The 12,062-nt window shown below is 39.4% G+C and overlaps 1 protein-coding gene across 2 annotated transcripts in view; it reads right to left on the bottom strand.

Annotated features, from left to right (window-relative positions):
* POLR3B (RNA polymerase III subunit B) overlaps positions 1-10,641 on the bottom strand; it is a 148,607-nt gene extending 137,966 nt beyond the window's left edge. For both annotated transcript variants that reach the window (XR_011502684.1, XM_014865833.3), the window contains exons 1-5: positions 10,379-10,641; positions 6,828-6,860; positions 3,658-3,714; positions 3,509-3,573; positions 1,059-1,134 (exon numbers count right to left, since the gene is read on the bottom strand). Coding sequence is in view for 1 of the 2 variants with exons in the window: in XM_014865833.3 (XP_014721319.1) it covers positions 1,059-1,134; positions 3,509-3,573; positions 3,658-3,714; positions 6,828-6,860; positions 10,379-10,450 (303 nt within the window). In the remaining variant the exon portion in view is untranslated. The remainder of the gene's footprint in view (positions 1-1,058; positions 1,135-3,508; positions 3,574-3,657; positions 3,715-6,827; positions 6,861-10,378) is intronic.
* Positions 10,642-12,062: the final 1,421 nt, after the last annotated feature.

Genomic DNA, 12,062 nt, shown 5'->3' with positions numbered 1-12,062 from the left:
AAATTGCTAACTGGCTGCTTAGTTCTTGAAAAATTGGAAAGTTCTAGCAAAACAGAGGTAAGAAAAGCCAAACTTGGGCACGCACTTTCCAACACTCCAGTCCTCACCACTGCATATTCAACACAACGTCACATATGGACCTCATCTACCTGACACTTCTGAGCACTCAAGTCTGCAGTCCCTGGTGTGTCTGTCTCCATGTTTGCTATTTTAATCTCCCCACAAGACTATGAACTCCTTGAGGAAAGATACTGTGTCTCATTTCTCTGGTATGTCTCAATGCTGCGGCACAAAATAAATGTTCAATCAACACTTGGTGACTAATACCAAAATTTGCCCCTATAAATGTCTGGTCACTTGATCATACTTCCTGTTTAACCTTGTGCAGACAGCCACAACACTCTAATACCTTACTTGTTGCTTAATAAAGATTCCTGTGCTACGTTCTCTAATTGCCATTTTAGCTTTACATTAGCACAAACCAGACATAGCTACAAAAATCATTTCCTTTCCCAAATCAATTCCAAATTATGGACACTGAGTGGATGAATTTGAAAAGAAAGCTAGAATCTTTTAAAAGCCAATAACTAGGCCTGTTCTATAGGCTTTTGTCTGTAGCTCTGTCAAAACCCTGGTATTTAAATTCTCTTCGCATCATCTCTTCTATTAGACTGTGAGCTCCCAGTCCTCAGGCTCCTCTGCCTGACACATTGCCTGTTGACCCTCAAAAATGTGCTAAACAAGTACCCTGTGCGACGAGCAGCTCACCACGCCAGGCAAAGTGGCTGGCGAGGGGGCATAAGGAAAGATGGCTAGAAAGCTCAGAAACAGAACACAGTTATTAACAGTGCAAGTTAATTAAGATTAAATGAAAAACTAAATAGTGCAGAACTGCTTCCTAATATATTACAGTATTATACAAGTGCTTATTTATTTTGGTTGTCTTTGCCTCATAAGACTTTTTCTCCTGTTTTTAAATCTTTTAAGAATAAATATTAAGGGCACAGACTGTTTGACTAAAAGCAAACAAATCCAGTTAAAGTAAGGTTGAGGATTACCTCATGAGGGGACACTGGTCGAGTCACATTGAAGCTTTCTTCCACATCAGGAAGCCCGACATAGATATTAAGATATCTGAAAAGCAAATTATTCCATTACCAACGATACCCCCTCAAAGGACAAATAAACAGACAAGCTGTTTTCCTCCCAAATGCAAGGATTATACTTTGACAAATGCTTATCTCGCTAAGGATGACAAACAAATTAAAAATTATAATTGGAGATCTTCTTGAAGTGACAGTACAGATAGTATTTTCCCTCCTTTGGAAAGCTATCAAAATATCTTTTCAAAAATTACTGTACATCTCTTTACAAAAATACTGGAAATACAGCTCCTAAAAATGATACCCGATGAAAAAAGCAAAGGCAAAAGAGTATCTACAGTAAGCTATCATTCACATTAAGAAACAGGATATAAGGGGAAAAAATATATATGCTCATTTGTACAAAAGCAACATTAGCTTTTAGGAAGCTAATGTTGCTCCTATTAGGAAGGAGAAAGTAGAAACTGAGATTGGTTACCTACAGGAAGTACCTGGGAAGAAGGTGGAAGGAATTGGGAGGGGAGTGCCAATTTCCTTAACATACTTTTTTCTATAGGTCTAACTTGTACAATCATAATAGTGTTTCAGATACCCAAAAAATAAATGCATAATTAAAATCAATCAGCATGCAGGGCGAACCCAAATGGAACACAAACATTACTGCATCACAAATTCATAACATAACTGCACTGAAAAGGTGTGACAGAAGACTGATCAAAGTAACTTTGGAAAACTGCATTTTGAGTCGATACCGTAAAGATACAAAAGTGGTATACCAATATTTTACTCCATTTAGTAAATTTCACTCTCACAGAGGCATGAATGAACAACTCTGAAACTACTTTATGTATATTCTAGGACTGAATAACTAAGTAAATATAGTGTGGATAATGATCTAGGCTTCTCACTGTCAGGGATAGAAGCTACAAAGAAGGAAAGACAGAAGGTTAGAATGAGTCTTGTAGAGTTGGATTACAATCAGGGGTATCAGTATGCATGGTTTTTAATATGTATAAAAGAGGAGAGGATATAGAAATACAGGTGCGTGTGTATGCACGTGTTAGTATACACACATATATTTCCTAGCTCTGTCTACGGAGGCTTTAGTATCCATACCTTAATTTCTAAAAACTATTCTCCAATAAGAGATACTAGGGCTCCTTGGAGAAACAGTTGATTCCAGGCTGGAACAGGGAAAATACCAGATGAACCACAGCTCATGGTGCCAAAAAGCAAAGGAGTGCTTGAAATATTAACAGGAGCGTGTTGAAAGGACACAGGAGTCAACCTGAAGAATCTTCCCATGCAATTTGAGCCACACAATAATGATAGTACTGGATTATGATCCATAGAATAAAATAAATATCCATGAATTCATATTGACATAAATAAAATTATAGATAGATAAATGAAGGGAAGAAAAATCTCTTCCTTATGTAGAATTCCAATATTAATGTAGAAGGAATGATGGAAATAGAGGATCTCATTAGGCAAACATCACAGCAATAACAGTTATAGGTAAGACACATCAATGTATGCTAAAATTAGTGGATAAGATATGATGAGAAATAAGATATCTGCATAGTCTCAAAGGATCTCCCCCTAAGATACTTCTTAATTACAAAAGGAAAAATAGCAACTTGACAGTGGAGAAATTTGGAAGATACTACCTTAATCAGTGAACAAAGTGAAAATCACTACTAATAAAATATATTGACCTCTGCACTCCCTGATATGATGCAGTGAAAATGACAAAACATCGCTTCTACGGTATTCTTGCCAAAAATCCATAATCCAATCTAATCATAAGCAAACATCATAAAAACACAAATCGAAGGATCTTCCACAAAACAACTGAGCAGAATCCTTCAAAAGTGTCAAGGTCCTGAAAGACCAGGGAAGCTGGAGGAGCTGGCACAGACTGGAGGAGACTCCGGAGACATGGCACCTAAGCACAACGTAGGGCCCTGAATTGAATCCTGGACCAGAAAAAGGATGCTAATGGGAAAACTTTAGTAAGATCTCCAGATTAGTGGATAGTATTGTATCAATGCTAACTTCTCCGTTCTGCTAACTGTGCTTTGGTTATGTACGATGATAGTATTAGGATAAGCTGGGGGAAGGAACTCTGTACTACTTTTGTAATTTTTCTCCACATCTAAAATTGTTTTAAAAAAATTTAAAACCTAATAGTTTCAGTAACTTCTCAAACAAACTCTACTTGTTATAGTTTACCAACTAAAAATTGAGTACTTGATAGTGACAATTAAAAACTGAGCACTTGACAATTAACTTCTTATTAAACAGATGAAAATTATTTAAAAGAGTTTTGATAGCAACTACATTCACTTTAAAAAATCTTAGATAGAATCAAAAGAGCCAATTAACAGCAGTTGATTCCTTACTTTAAGTACCACATGGGGTCAGCATCACTCGTAACCTTTTCATTGGCTTTCATGATCTTCTTTATCTGCAGTGGAAAGAACAACAGTAGTAAAGACTCTGGCTTCCAATCAATTCCTAGCTACGTCTATTTCTAAGATCTGATGCTTACCTCTACATTAATGAAATAGTTAAACGAATCTATATGCTGTTTCACAAGGCCTTTAACCTAAACAGATAAAAAGTAAAAAGTAGGTTAGCAACAAAGTAGCAGATTATATAACAGACTCCAATAATAGGTGATCATCAAATTTTTCTCAAAACCAAAGTGAGAAAAACAATCCCTGACTTTTATTTAGTAAAACTTCACATTTATGTACCCTCCTTGAATTTCTCCTCCATCTTACTAGTACACCCTCAAATTTTCCTCCTTGAGAAGCAACCTGATCTTTGGAGTTCAAGATAGGAGTATTCGAATATACCTGACTCCCTCAAGTTAATAAATAAGGCAGGATTTACTCTGCATACTTTGAATTTTCAAAAAAATCCAAGAAACAAATATAGCAATTGAGCATTATCTCTTCAACCCTCAAAAAATGCCTATTATATTCTTTATCTTTCTCCCTTATGGGCAATTTCATGATTTTCACATATCCAAACTCTGGCTTATTTATATCACTTATAGAAGAATGAAGTGGGAAAAAATAAAGATCTTTATTAAGAAAACTGAAAATAATTGCATTTTAAATTGAAACTCAGGGAACCGAAGATCAGATACCAGCTAAGAGTGACCTCCTTTTCATCTCAGAAGTCAGAAATGTCTGCACAGATAGTACTGTGTGCTGCTATGGAAAACGCTGGAACAACAAACACACAGACTCCAAAATCTTAAGATTTAAAAGGACTGTGCATGTTTATTTTCTTTACATTAATTTTCAAACACAATTAGTTCAACACTTCTAGAACATTCCTAACCAATAATCATAGAACCTTTGCTTTAATTACACTTTCTGATTGGGGATCTCACTGGCTTACAAAGCAACCATCACATTTTGAAGGAGTCCTGATTGATGGGGAAAAAATTCAACCTTATAATGACCTGAGGTCTGCCTTCCTCCAGTTTCCACCCCATGGACTTAATTGTCTCTTCTGGAGAAAATAAATGTTCTAGGACAGTCCATTCAGTTATCACATCACTCTTTCACGTTCTCACTTCCAGGCTGAACAGGCCCTTCAACTATTTCTCCCATGCAAGTCTTCCAGACCCTTCAGCAGCCAACGGCCTCCTCGTGGACTTGCTCCAGTTTGTCCATGTTCCTCTTAAAATGAGCACCCTGAACTCACTGACAACATTCTGGACAGTCTGACCAGTGTACAGGGGGCTGCCACCTCCCTCATTCTGGATATTATACCACTGCTATTAAAGAAACAGGCCACATTTATGGTTCATCAACTAAAACTCAAAAGGTAATTTTATTTTCACAAAAAAATGCTATTAAGTTAAGCACACCCCATTTGGTACTTGTGCAAAACTAAGTACCAGGATTTACATTTGTCCCTCTGCACTGTTGTCATCCCAGCCTAACATTCTGAGCCTTGATTCTGTTGGCCAAGAGCACTGGTAGCCTTACAAGCTTTGTGTTCCTGTCTTCAGTTACATATTAAAATCTCTACACTTTCCTTCTCGGACAAGTATATTTCAAGAAAGTCTGCCCAACTTTAAATGAATGAATGCAAGACTGAATGAATGAATGAAATAACCACAGTCTTATGTCTCTACTAAGTTTTCTATCTCTTCTTGGACTGTGTGCCATCGATGACATCCTCTTTTTTGAATCATAAATACCACCCCTTCTCTTATGCTTATGTATAGTTCCTTTAAAAACAAGTTATAATTATTTTTATATAAAAAATATATAGTTTATATATAAATATATAAAAATAGATTTATAATATAAATTTTATAAATTCATTACTTATAAGTTTAAATTTATAAAATTTAAATTTTATAATACAAAATATATAAATATATAAATAATATGAAGATATATTTTTATATAAAAAATATACATTATATACCCTTTTTTAAACATTAAAAAAAATCTTTCCTTGACCTATCATTTTATTTCATTCCTGATCACTCCTCTACTTAAAAATTCTTTAATAGTTTCCTATTACTGTTAGAAAAAAGCCAAAAATCTTTAAAATGGCTTCCAATTTGGGTCAGAAATCAGGCCCTGACAGCTCCCCCAGGATCATCTCCCAGCACTCTCCCCTCTGCTGAGAACACAGAACTAAGTCAACAAAATTTAATTGAAAACTCAATTTTCAAGTCTCCATTCTTTCACTTAGCATAATGCCTTCAAGATTATTCATGTTGTGGTATGTATCAGCACTTGATTTCTTCTTATTACCCAATAATATTTCATTATATGGATATACCACATTTTATGTATCCATCCATAAGTTGACACACATTTGGGTTGTTTCCACTTGTTGGTTATTATAAACAATGCTGCTATGAACATTTGTGTACAAGTTTTTGCACGGACAAACGTTTTCACTTCTCTTGAGCAGACGCCTAGGAGCAGCCTTGCTGGATCTTACAGTAACTCTTTGTTTAACCATTTGAGGAACTGCCAGGCTATTTTCCAAAGTGGCTGCAACATTTTACATTCCCACTAGCAGAGCACAAAGGTTTCAATTTCTCTACATCCTCATCCACGCTTACTATCTTTCTTTCCGACTACAGCCATCCGCCTGGGTGCCAAGTGGTGTTTCACTTGTAGTACTCCCTGCTTCTGAGAAGAAGCTCGTTAAAATTGAACTGAAGCCCTACACCCTTATATTCAGCAGTTCCTCGGACTATCCAGTCATCCATTCCAGTCAAACAGACTGGTCGCTGTTTCCTACAGACCCTGGGCAGGCCCCTCTCAAGCACCGCTATTAAGCTGGCTCTCTTAAGCCGGCTCTCTGCATCCTACCTTTCAGCTTAGTTAAATCCTTTCCTCTTAAGATGTGGTTTGTCTCACTTCATTTGGGAGGCTCTCTCTGAACACCTGTGGCATCACTCTTTTGCCAACAGCACTTCAGTCTATATTATTCTCCGGCCATGACACCAGATACACTACTTCCTGTCCCTAAAATTAGATTACCACTCCCCCAACTAGAACCTCCTAGGCAGGGATACCGCCTTGTAATTCCTCGTATTTCCAAAACCTAGCAAGGTACACAGTTATACATAGTCAAAAAATTTTGGTGATAAAAATTTAATCTTAAAAAAAGACTTATTTCTTGATTTTTCACCAGAAAAATAACTAATTATTATTAAATGTTCATTACCTTTAAAAATGCTGGAAGCAGCCTCCATTTTTCCTGTAACAGGAAAACAACAAGAATATCAGAATTCTGTGCTAGCAACCACAATATTTCTATAAGAAATTATTCTAATGTACCAAAAATGACTCACTTTACCATAGGAAGCAAAAGAAAATAAACCAAAACAAAAAGAACAGTTTTTACATTGTAACCACTTTTATGGAAATCATGTATGTGCGTGTGTACATGCACAGAAATACAGGTAGACACAGATACGTCTATATATGCGCACACCACAGACTTCTTAAATAGAACAGAATTTAATATCTTCTTGATGATCAAGCTTCCAAGCACTTTTCCTCATTTTATTCTCATGACACTTCCTGAGTTAAATGGGGTTTGCCAGTTTGAGAAAGGGAAAGTAAGCTTCAGAATCCGGTGGGGAACCCAGGTCTCCTGAGTTCTTTCTCCCTTCCATTTTCTCTCAACTAATGCATGGTCAGAGCTCATCTGAGGGCAGCAGACGGACGACACACATGGTGTCCACCTCCTACATTAAACAGCTGCAGACTGCCATGGGTCTGGAGTTCTTTGGCCCGCTTTTTATAACCTTCCTGGGTTTGTAAATAGCCTACCATGATAAGACACCTTTCATGAATCACATAATCTGCTAATGGGAAATCTGGCAAATGGGTAGAACCGAGTCTAAACTCGGTTTCTCACTAAGGGCCTAAGGATCAGGTAAGACCTTGCAGCAACTGTAAAATTTTTGACTTTCACTCTGAGTGACATGAGAAGCACGAGAAGGTTCTGAGCAAAAAGCAACATGGTGATGTGACTTATTTTAATTGCATCAGGTGAAATGATGGGTTGAGTTGCTGGGTTGAGAACAGACAGGGTTAGAAGCAGGGTGATCATTTAGGAGCTTACTGCAATACTCCGGGCTGCTACCAGTACAGGTAGTCAGAAACGGTTAGCTGGGAGACACAGTGCGAAGTTAGAGCCAACAGGACTTGATAATAGGTTAGATAGAGACTTTGAGAGAAAGAGGAGTCAAGAATAACACCTCAGAGTCGCCACTTATGGAGATGAGGAAGCAGGAATGTTGTCAAAGCAACAGGTTTAGGTGTGGAGGGGCTATCAGGAATTTGGTTGGGGGCATGTCAAGTCTGAGATATCTATTAGACATTGGGGTGGAGATGTCAAAAAAACAACAAATATGAGCCTGGAACTTGGGAAAAGAGTGGCCTGGAGATATCAGTTAGGGAGATATAAATTAGCAAATGGATGGTAATTATAGCCAAGTAATGGAAGAGATTTCCTAAAGAGTATAGGCGGAGAAGAGTTCCATGAAGTGAGATCAAGAACACTCCAACATTTAGAGATGAGGGGCACAAGGCAGCTATAGCAAAGGAGACAGAAGAAGCGGCCAGGGAGGGAGGCAGACAAGCTGGAGAAAGTAAAAACATTTTTCAAGTATAAAGTGAGGTGGGGGAATATAGAAATCTCTGTACCTTCCTCTCAATTTTGCTATGAATCTAAAAAGCTCTAAAAAGATTGTCTTAAAAAAAAGTCAGGCAAAACTAATCAATGACGCTAGAATTCAACAAGTGGTGGGACTGAAAAGGGAACTTTCTGGGGTGATGGAAACGCTCTGTATCTTGTGTTGGGTGGTAGCTGTTTGGGTATAGATGACTGTGAAAACCAATGAAATGGGACACATTATTCATGTGCTTATTGTATGTAAGTCTACACAGAGGAATAAAAGAAAGATCAGAAAGAACTACAAAAGAAGAGAAGAAAGATCTCAGGGATGGGCAGGAGACAGAAAAAGAGGCTGGAGAAGTAAGCAGTGCCTAGACTGAGGGAAGCCTTATAAACATGGTAAAGACTTTAGATTTTGCCCAAGAGCAATAGGCAGAGACTGAAGAATTTTAAGCAAGGGAGCAATACGGTCGTATTTGTGTGTTCTGTGTTTAAACCGATGGCTGAGAGGAGAGAAGAGATTGGAGTGGGGACAAATCAGGAGCCTCGTTAGTAGGAGATGACAGTGACTCAGACGTGGGAGAAGAGCAGGAATGAAGTCTCAGACTTGAGTAGACTTAGTAGGCGGGACCCTTAAGATGGGATGTGGATTGGGAAGAGGGCCAGGAAGGAGAACTGTTATTCCTAAATCAGAAGACTCGAACTGTGATTTTGGTCCCTTCATAGCTGGGCAAATTCAGGCAAGAAATATAAATCCTTTAGGCTTATTCCTTCAGCTCTCTGGAGAAGGAATCCAGTTAGCACTCAAGGATGAACACTCTGGAGTCAGACTTCCAGAGCCCAAATTCCAGATCAGCCATTTGGCAGCCTTCTGACACTGGGTTAGTTACTTAACCTTTCTGGGTCTCAAAAATCTTAATTGGCAAAATGTGGTAAAAACAGTGCTTATTTCAGAGAATTAGATAACCTAAGGCCTGTTTAAACAGAGCCTAGATCACAATAAGTGCTCTTAATATTAACTCTTCAAGAGTTAAAAATCCAATATTGCCTGATGACGATCAGCAGTGTATTGCAGGCACTCACAGATTGAATTTGATGGACTGATTATAATTCGACCTCATTAACCCGCCAAATGATTATAAAGAGGTTCTTATAATAGACTCACTGATCACATCACTCTTCTGCTTAAACCCTTCAACAGCATCTCACTGCTCCCTCACATGTCTAACAAAACCTTGCATAATCAGGACCCTTACCTCTCCTCCACCTTTCAGCTCTCCTCTACCCTTCTCCACTCTAGTACTACCGGATTTTAGCTCCTCAAAAACATCAGCCAGCCTTGCCTACGGGGTTTCAAAGAGTCCTCTTCCCTCTGCCTGGAATCTCTCGCCTATCGTTTCAAGCCTCATTTCTCCAGTCCCTCATTCCATACCAAGGAAGATTTTGAGGCCCAGAGAGGTTATAACACGTGGCTTTCCAGAAAATAAAATTATGTCACCAGCTGAACAACATCAGGCAGCTCACGGTAAGGCAGTTATCCTTAATTTCTCATCATCGGATGGCAGCGATGGGGCTACTCCCCAGAAAACACCTAGGCAAAATTTTGGGTAAGTTTCCAGGGTGATTAAAATACTCCTGCAGCCCAAACTTGAATTCCAAGTTGAAAGAGAGGAAAACTGGTCTGCAATTCGGACGACTTGGTTTGACCACCACAGGCAGCTACGGGACCCCATCAAAGCGGCCTAAGCTCCCTGCACCTCCCTGTCCTCTCTAAGCCTGAGAAGATGCAACATGTTCCCCGAGGTGGGCGAGGACCAGTCCTCCCCTGACACACGCGACCAGTGAAAAGGGTCCGACCCGAGGGCCGCGTGGCAGCTGACAACTCGGCAGAACTCAGGCCTTCTACGTGCACGCGGCGGCCGGCTGGGGAAAGGAGCCCTCCCCCCACCACGTGGCGGCCTGAGCATGCGCGGAGTACTGAGCATGCGCAGAAGCCGCGGCCCGCAGCCCTCCGTGGCGAGAGCTCTCGGGGCAACGCCCCTTGAGGACTCGTCCCGGCCCATTCCGCTCCCCGCGCGCCCGGCCCTCACCTCTACAGTCGGGATGGGCGCCGCCAGCTGCTCCGGAGTCAGGCTCCCAAACTCCTCCGCCAGCACGTCCATGCTGCTCACGACAAAGGAAGAAGCAAACAGAACCCCCACACCCGCCTTCCCTGCCCCAAGCAAACTGCAGCGCCCGTGGAGAGCGGGGCGTGAAGGCCTAAAGGGTCCCCGCCGCACAAGTTAATTGAAGGCGCGACAGAAAGGTTCCGCCTGCACGCTGCTCGAACTTGCCGTGGAACCCGGATGTGGCTGAGGCGAAGATGGGGAACTGCGCCCCCTGGTGTCGCTCGGAGGTCTCGCCCGAGTAATCCTAAACCCCAGCTGATAGATTCTTTGCCAATTATCCCATAATTAAGACCAATAAAGCATATTGGTTGTAACTTTTTAAATAATTCAAAGAAAAGAGTAAACGGATAATTTGCGCAGCTTGAGCCACGGAGGCAGAGAATTCATTTAATTCAGTCCGAAACTACACATGTAGTATGGAAAAACAGAAAACTTACCAAATGCCTAGTAGCAGGGGATTGGTTAAAAAAATTATGGTACGTATGTGATAGAATATTATACAACCATTAAAATGACCATAAAGTGAGAAGGAATTAACTCACTAGAGAGTAGAGCCTAACAGGACAGTAATTAAGACAGTGTTATACTCGAAAAGGATTAGAGGGAAGATCCAAGAATAAATACCAGCTCGTCGAGAAATTTAGAATGAAAAGACATTTTAAATCAGTAGGGGAACGGTGGATTATCCAATAAATGACGTTGGAACAGCTGATTAGTCATTTAGAAAAAAGATACATCTAAATAAATCCTATATAGATTAAATATTTAAATGTTAACTTTAGAAGAAAACGTAAGTGAAAATTTCATAACATTGAGGTGGTGAAGGCCTTCGAGGATGGCAACAGTCAGAAATTGTAAAGGAAAATATTCATAGATTTGATAATATAATTCTAACCATAGTTCCATGATTCCATAAAAAATTTAAAATTTTCTAAACAGATTTTTAAAAATCACCATGAGTAGAGTTTCTTAAAAACACGACTTGGTAGAAGACAAAGGCTTGGTATCCCTAATTTAAAATGAACTTATACAAATCAATAGGAAAAGAAATCCCCTCGGAAAAAACAAGGCAAAAGATACCAACGATTGTTTAACTAGTTTGGAAGTTCAGTTTGGGTAGATGCCAAAGTTCTGGAGCTAGATGGTGGTGATGGTTGCACAACAGTGTGAATGTACTTAAGGCCACTGACCTGAACACTTAAAAAGAGTTAAAATGTTAAATTTTATGTATCACACAATAAATTATGAAAATTTGTAAATACACGTTTGCCATTTTCTCATCATGAATATATAGCCCTTGTACCACGTTAGTCTAATTTCTGAATTAGGTACTTCAAGTAAATTTCAACACCTGTGTCTTCTAAGTATTGTGCTGATGTCTGAAAGTAGGAGGAGAAAGGAAAAAAGAATCAGCTCCTGAAGATCTTACTTAAAGAGACAGATACACCTTGGTATCATCCTGTGAATTACCAGAGAGCAGCCTGTTTAGAATCTAGCCTGGAAGGAAGCATGAAGAGATTTTTCAATAGCAGAGTTCTCAAGATAGGCTCAGCTGTGTTGGCTCATGGCTCCTGAGACCTCTTGGCTTTCCACTATCAACATGGTT

Source organism: Equus asinus, chromosome 4 (assembly GCF_041296235.1).
Source record: "Equus asinus isolate D_3611 breed Donkey chromosome 4, EquAss-T2T_v2, whole genome shotgun sequence".
In the NCBI taxonomy this organism is placed as follows: domain Eukaryota; kingdom Metazoa; phylum Chordata; class Mammalia; order Perissodactyla; family Equidae; genus Equus; species Equus asinus.
Note: the sequence above shows the minus strand (reverse complement) of the source record. Positions and strands in the feature narration are given on the sequence as shown.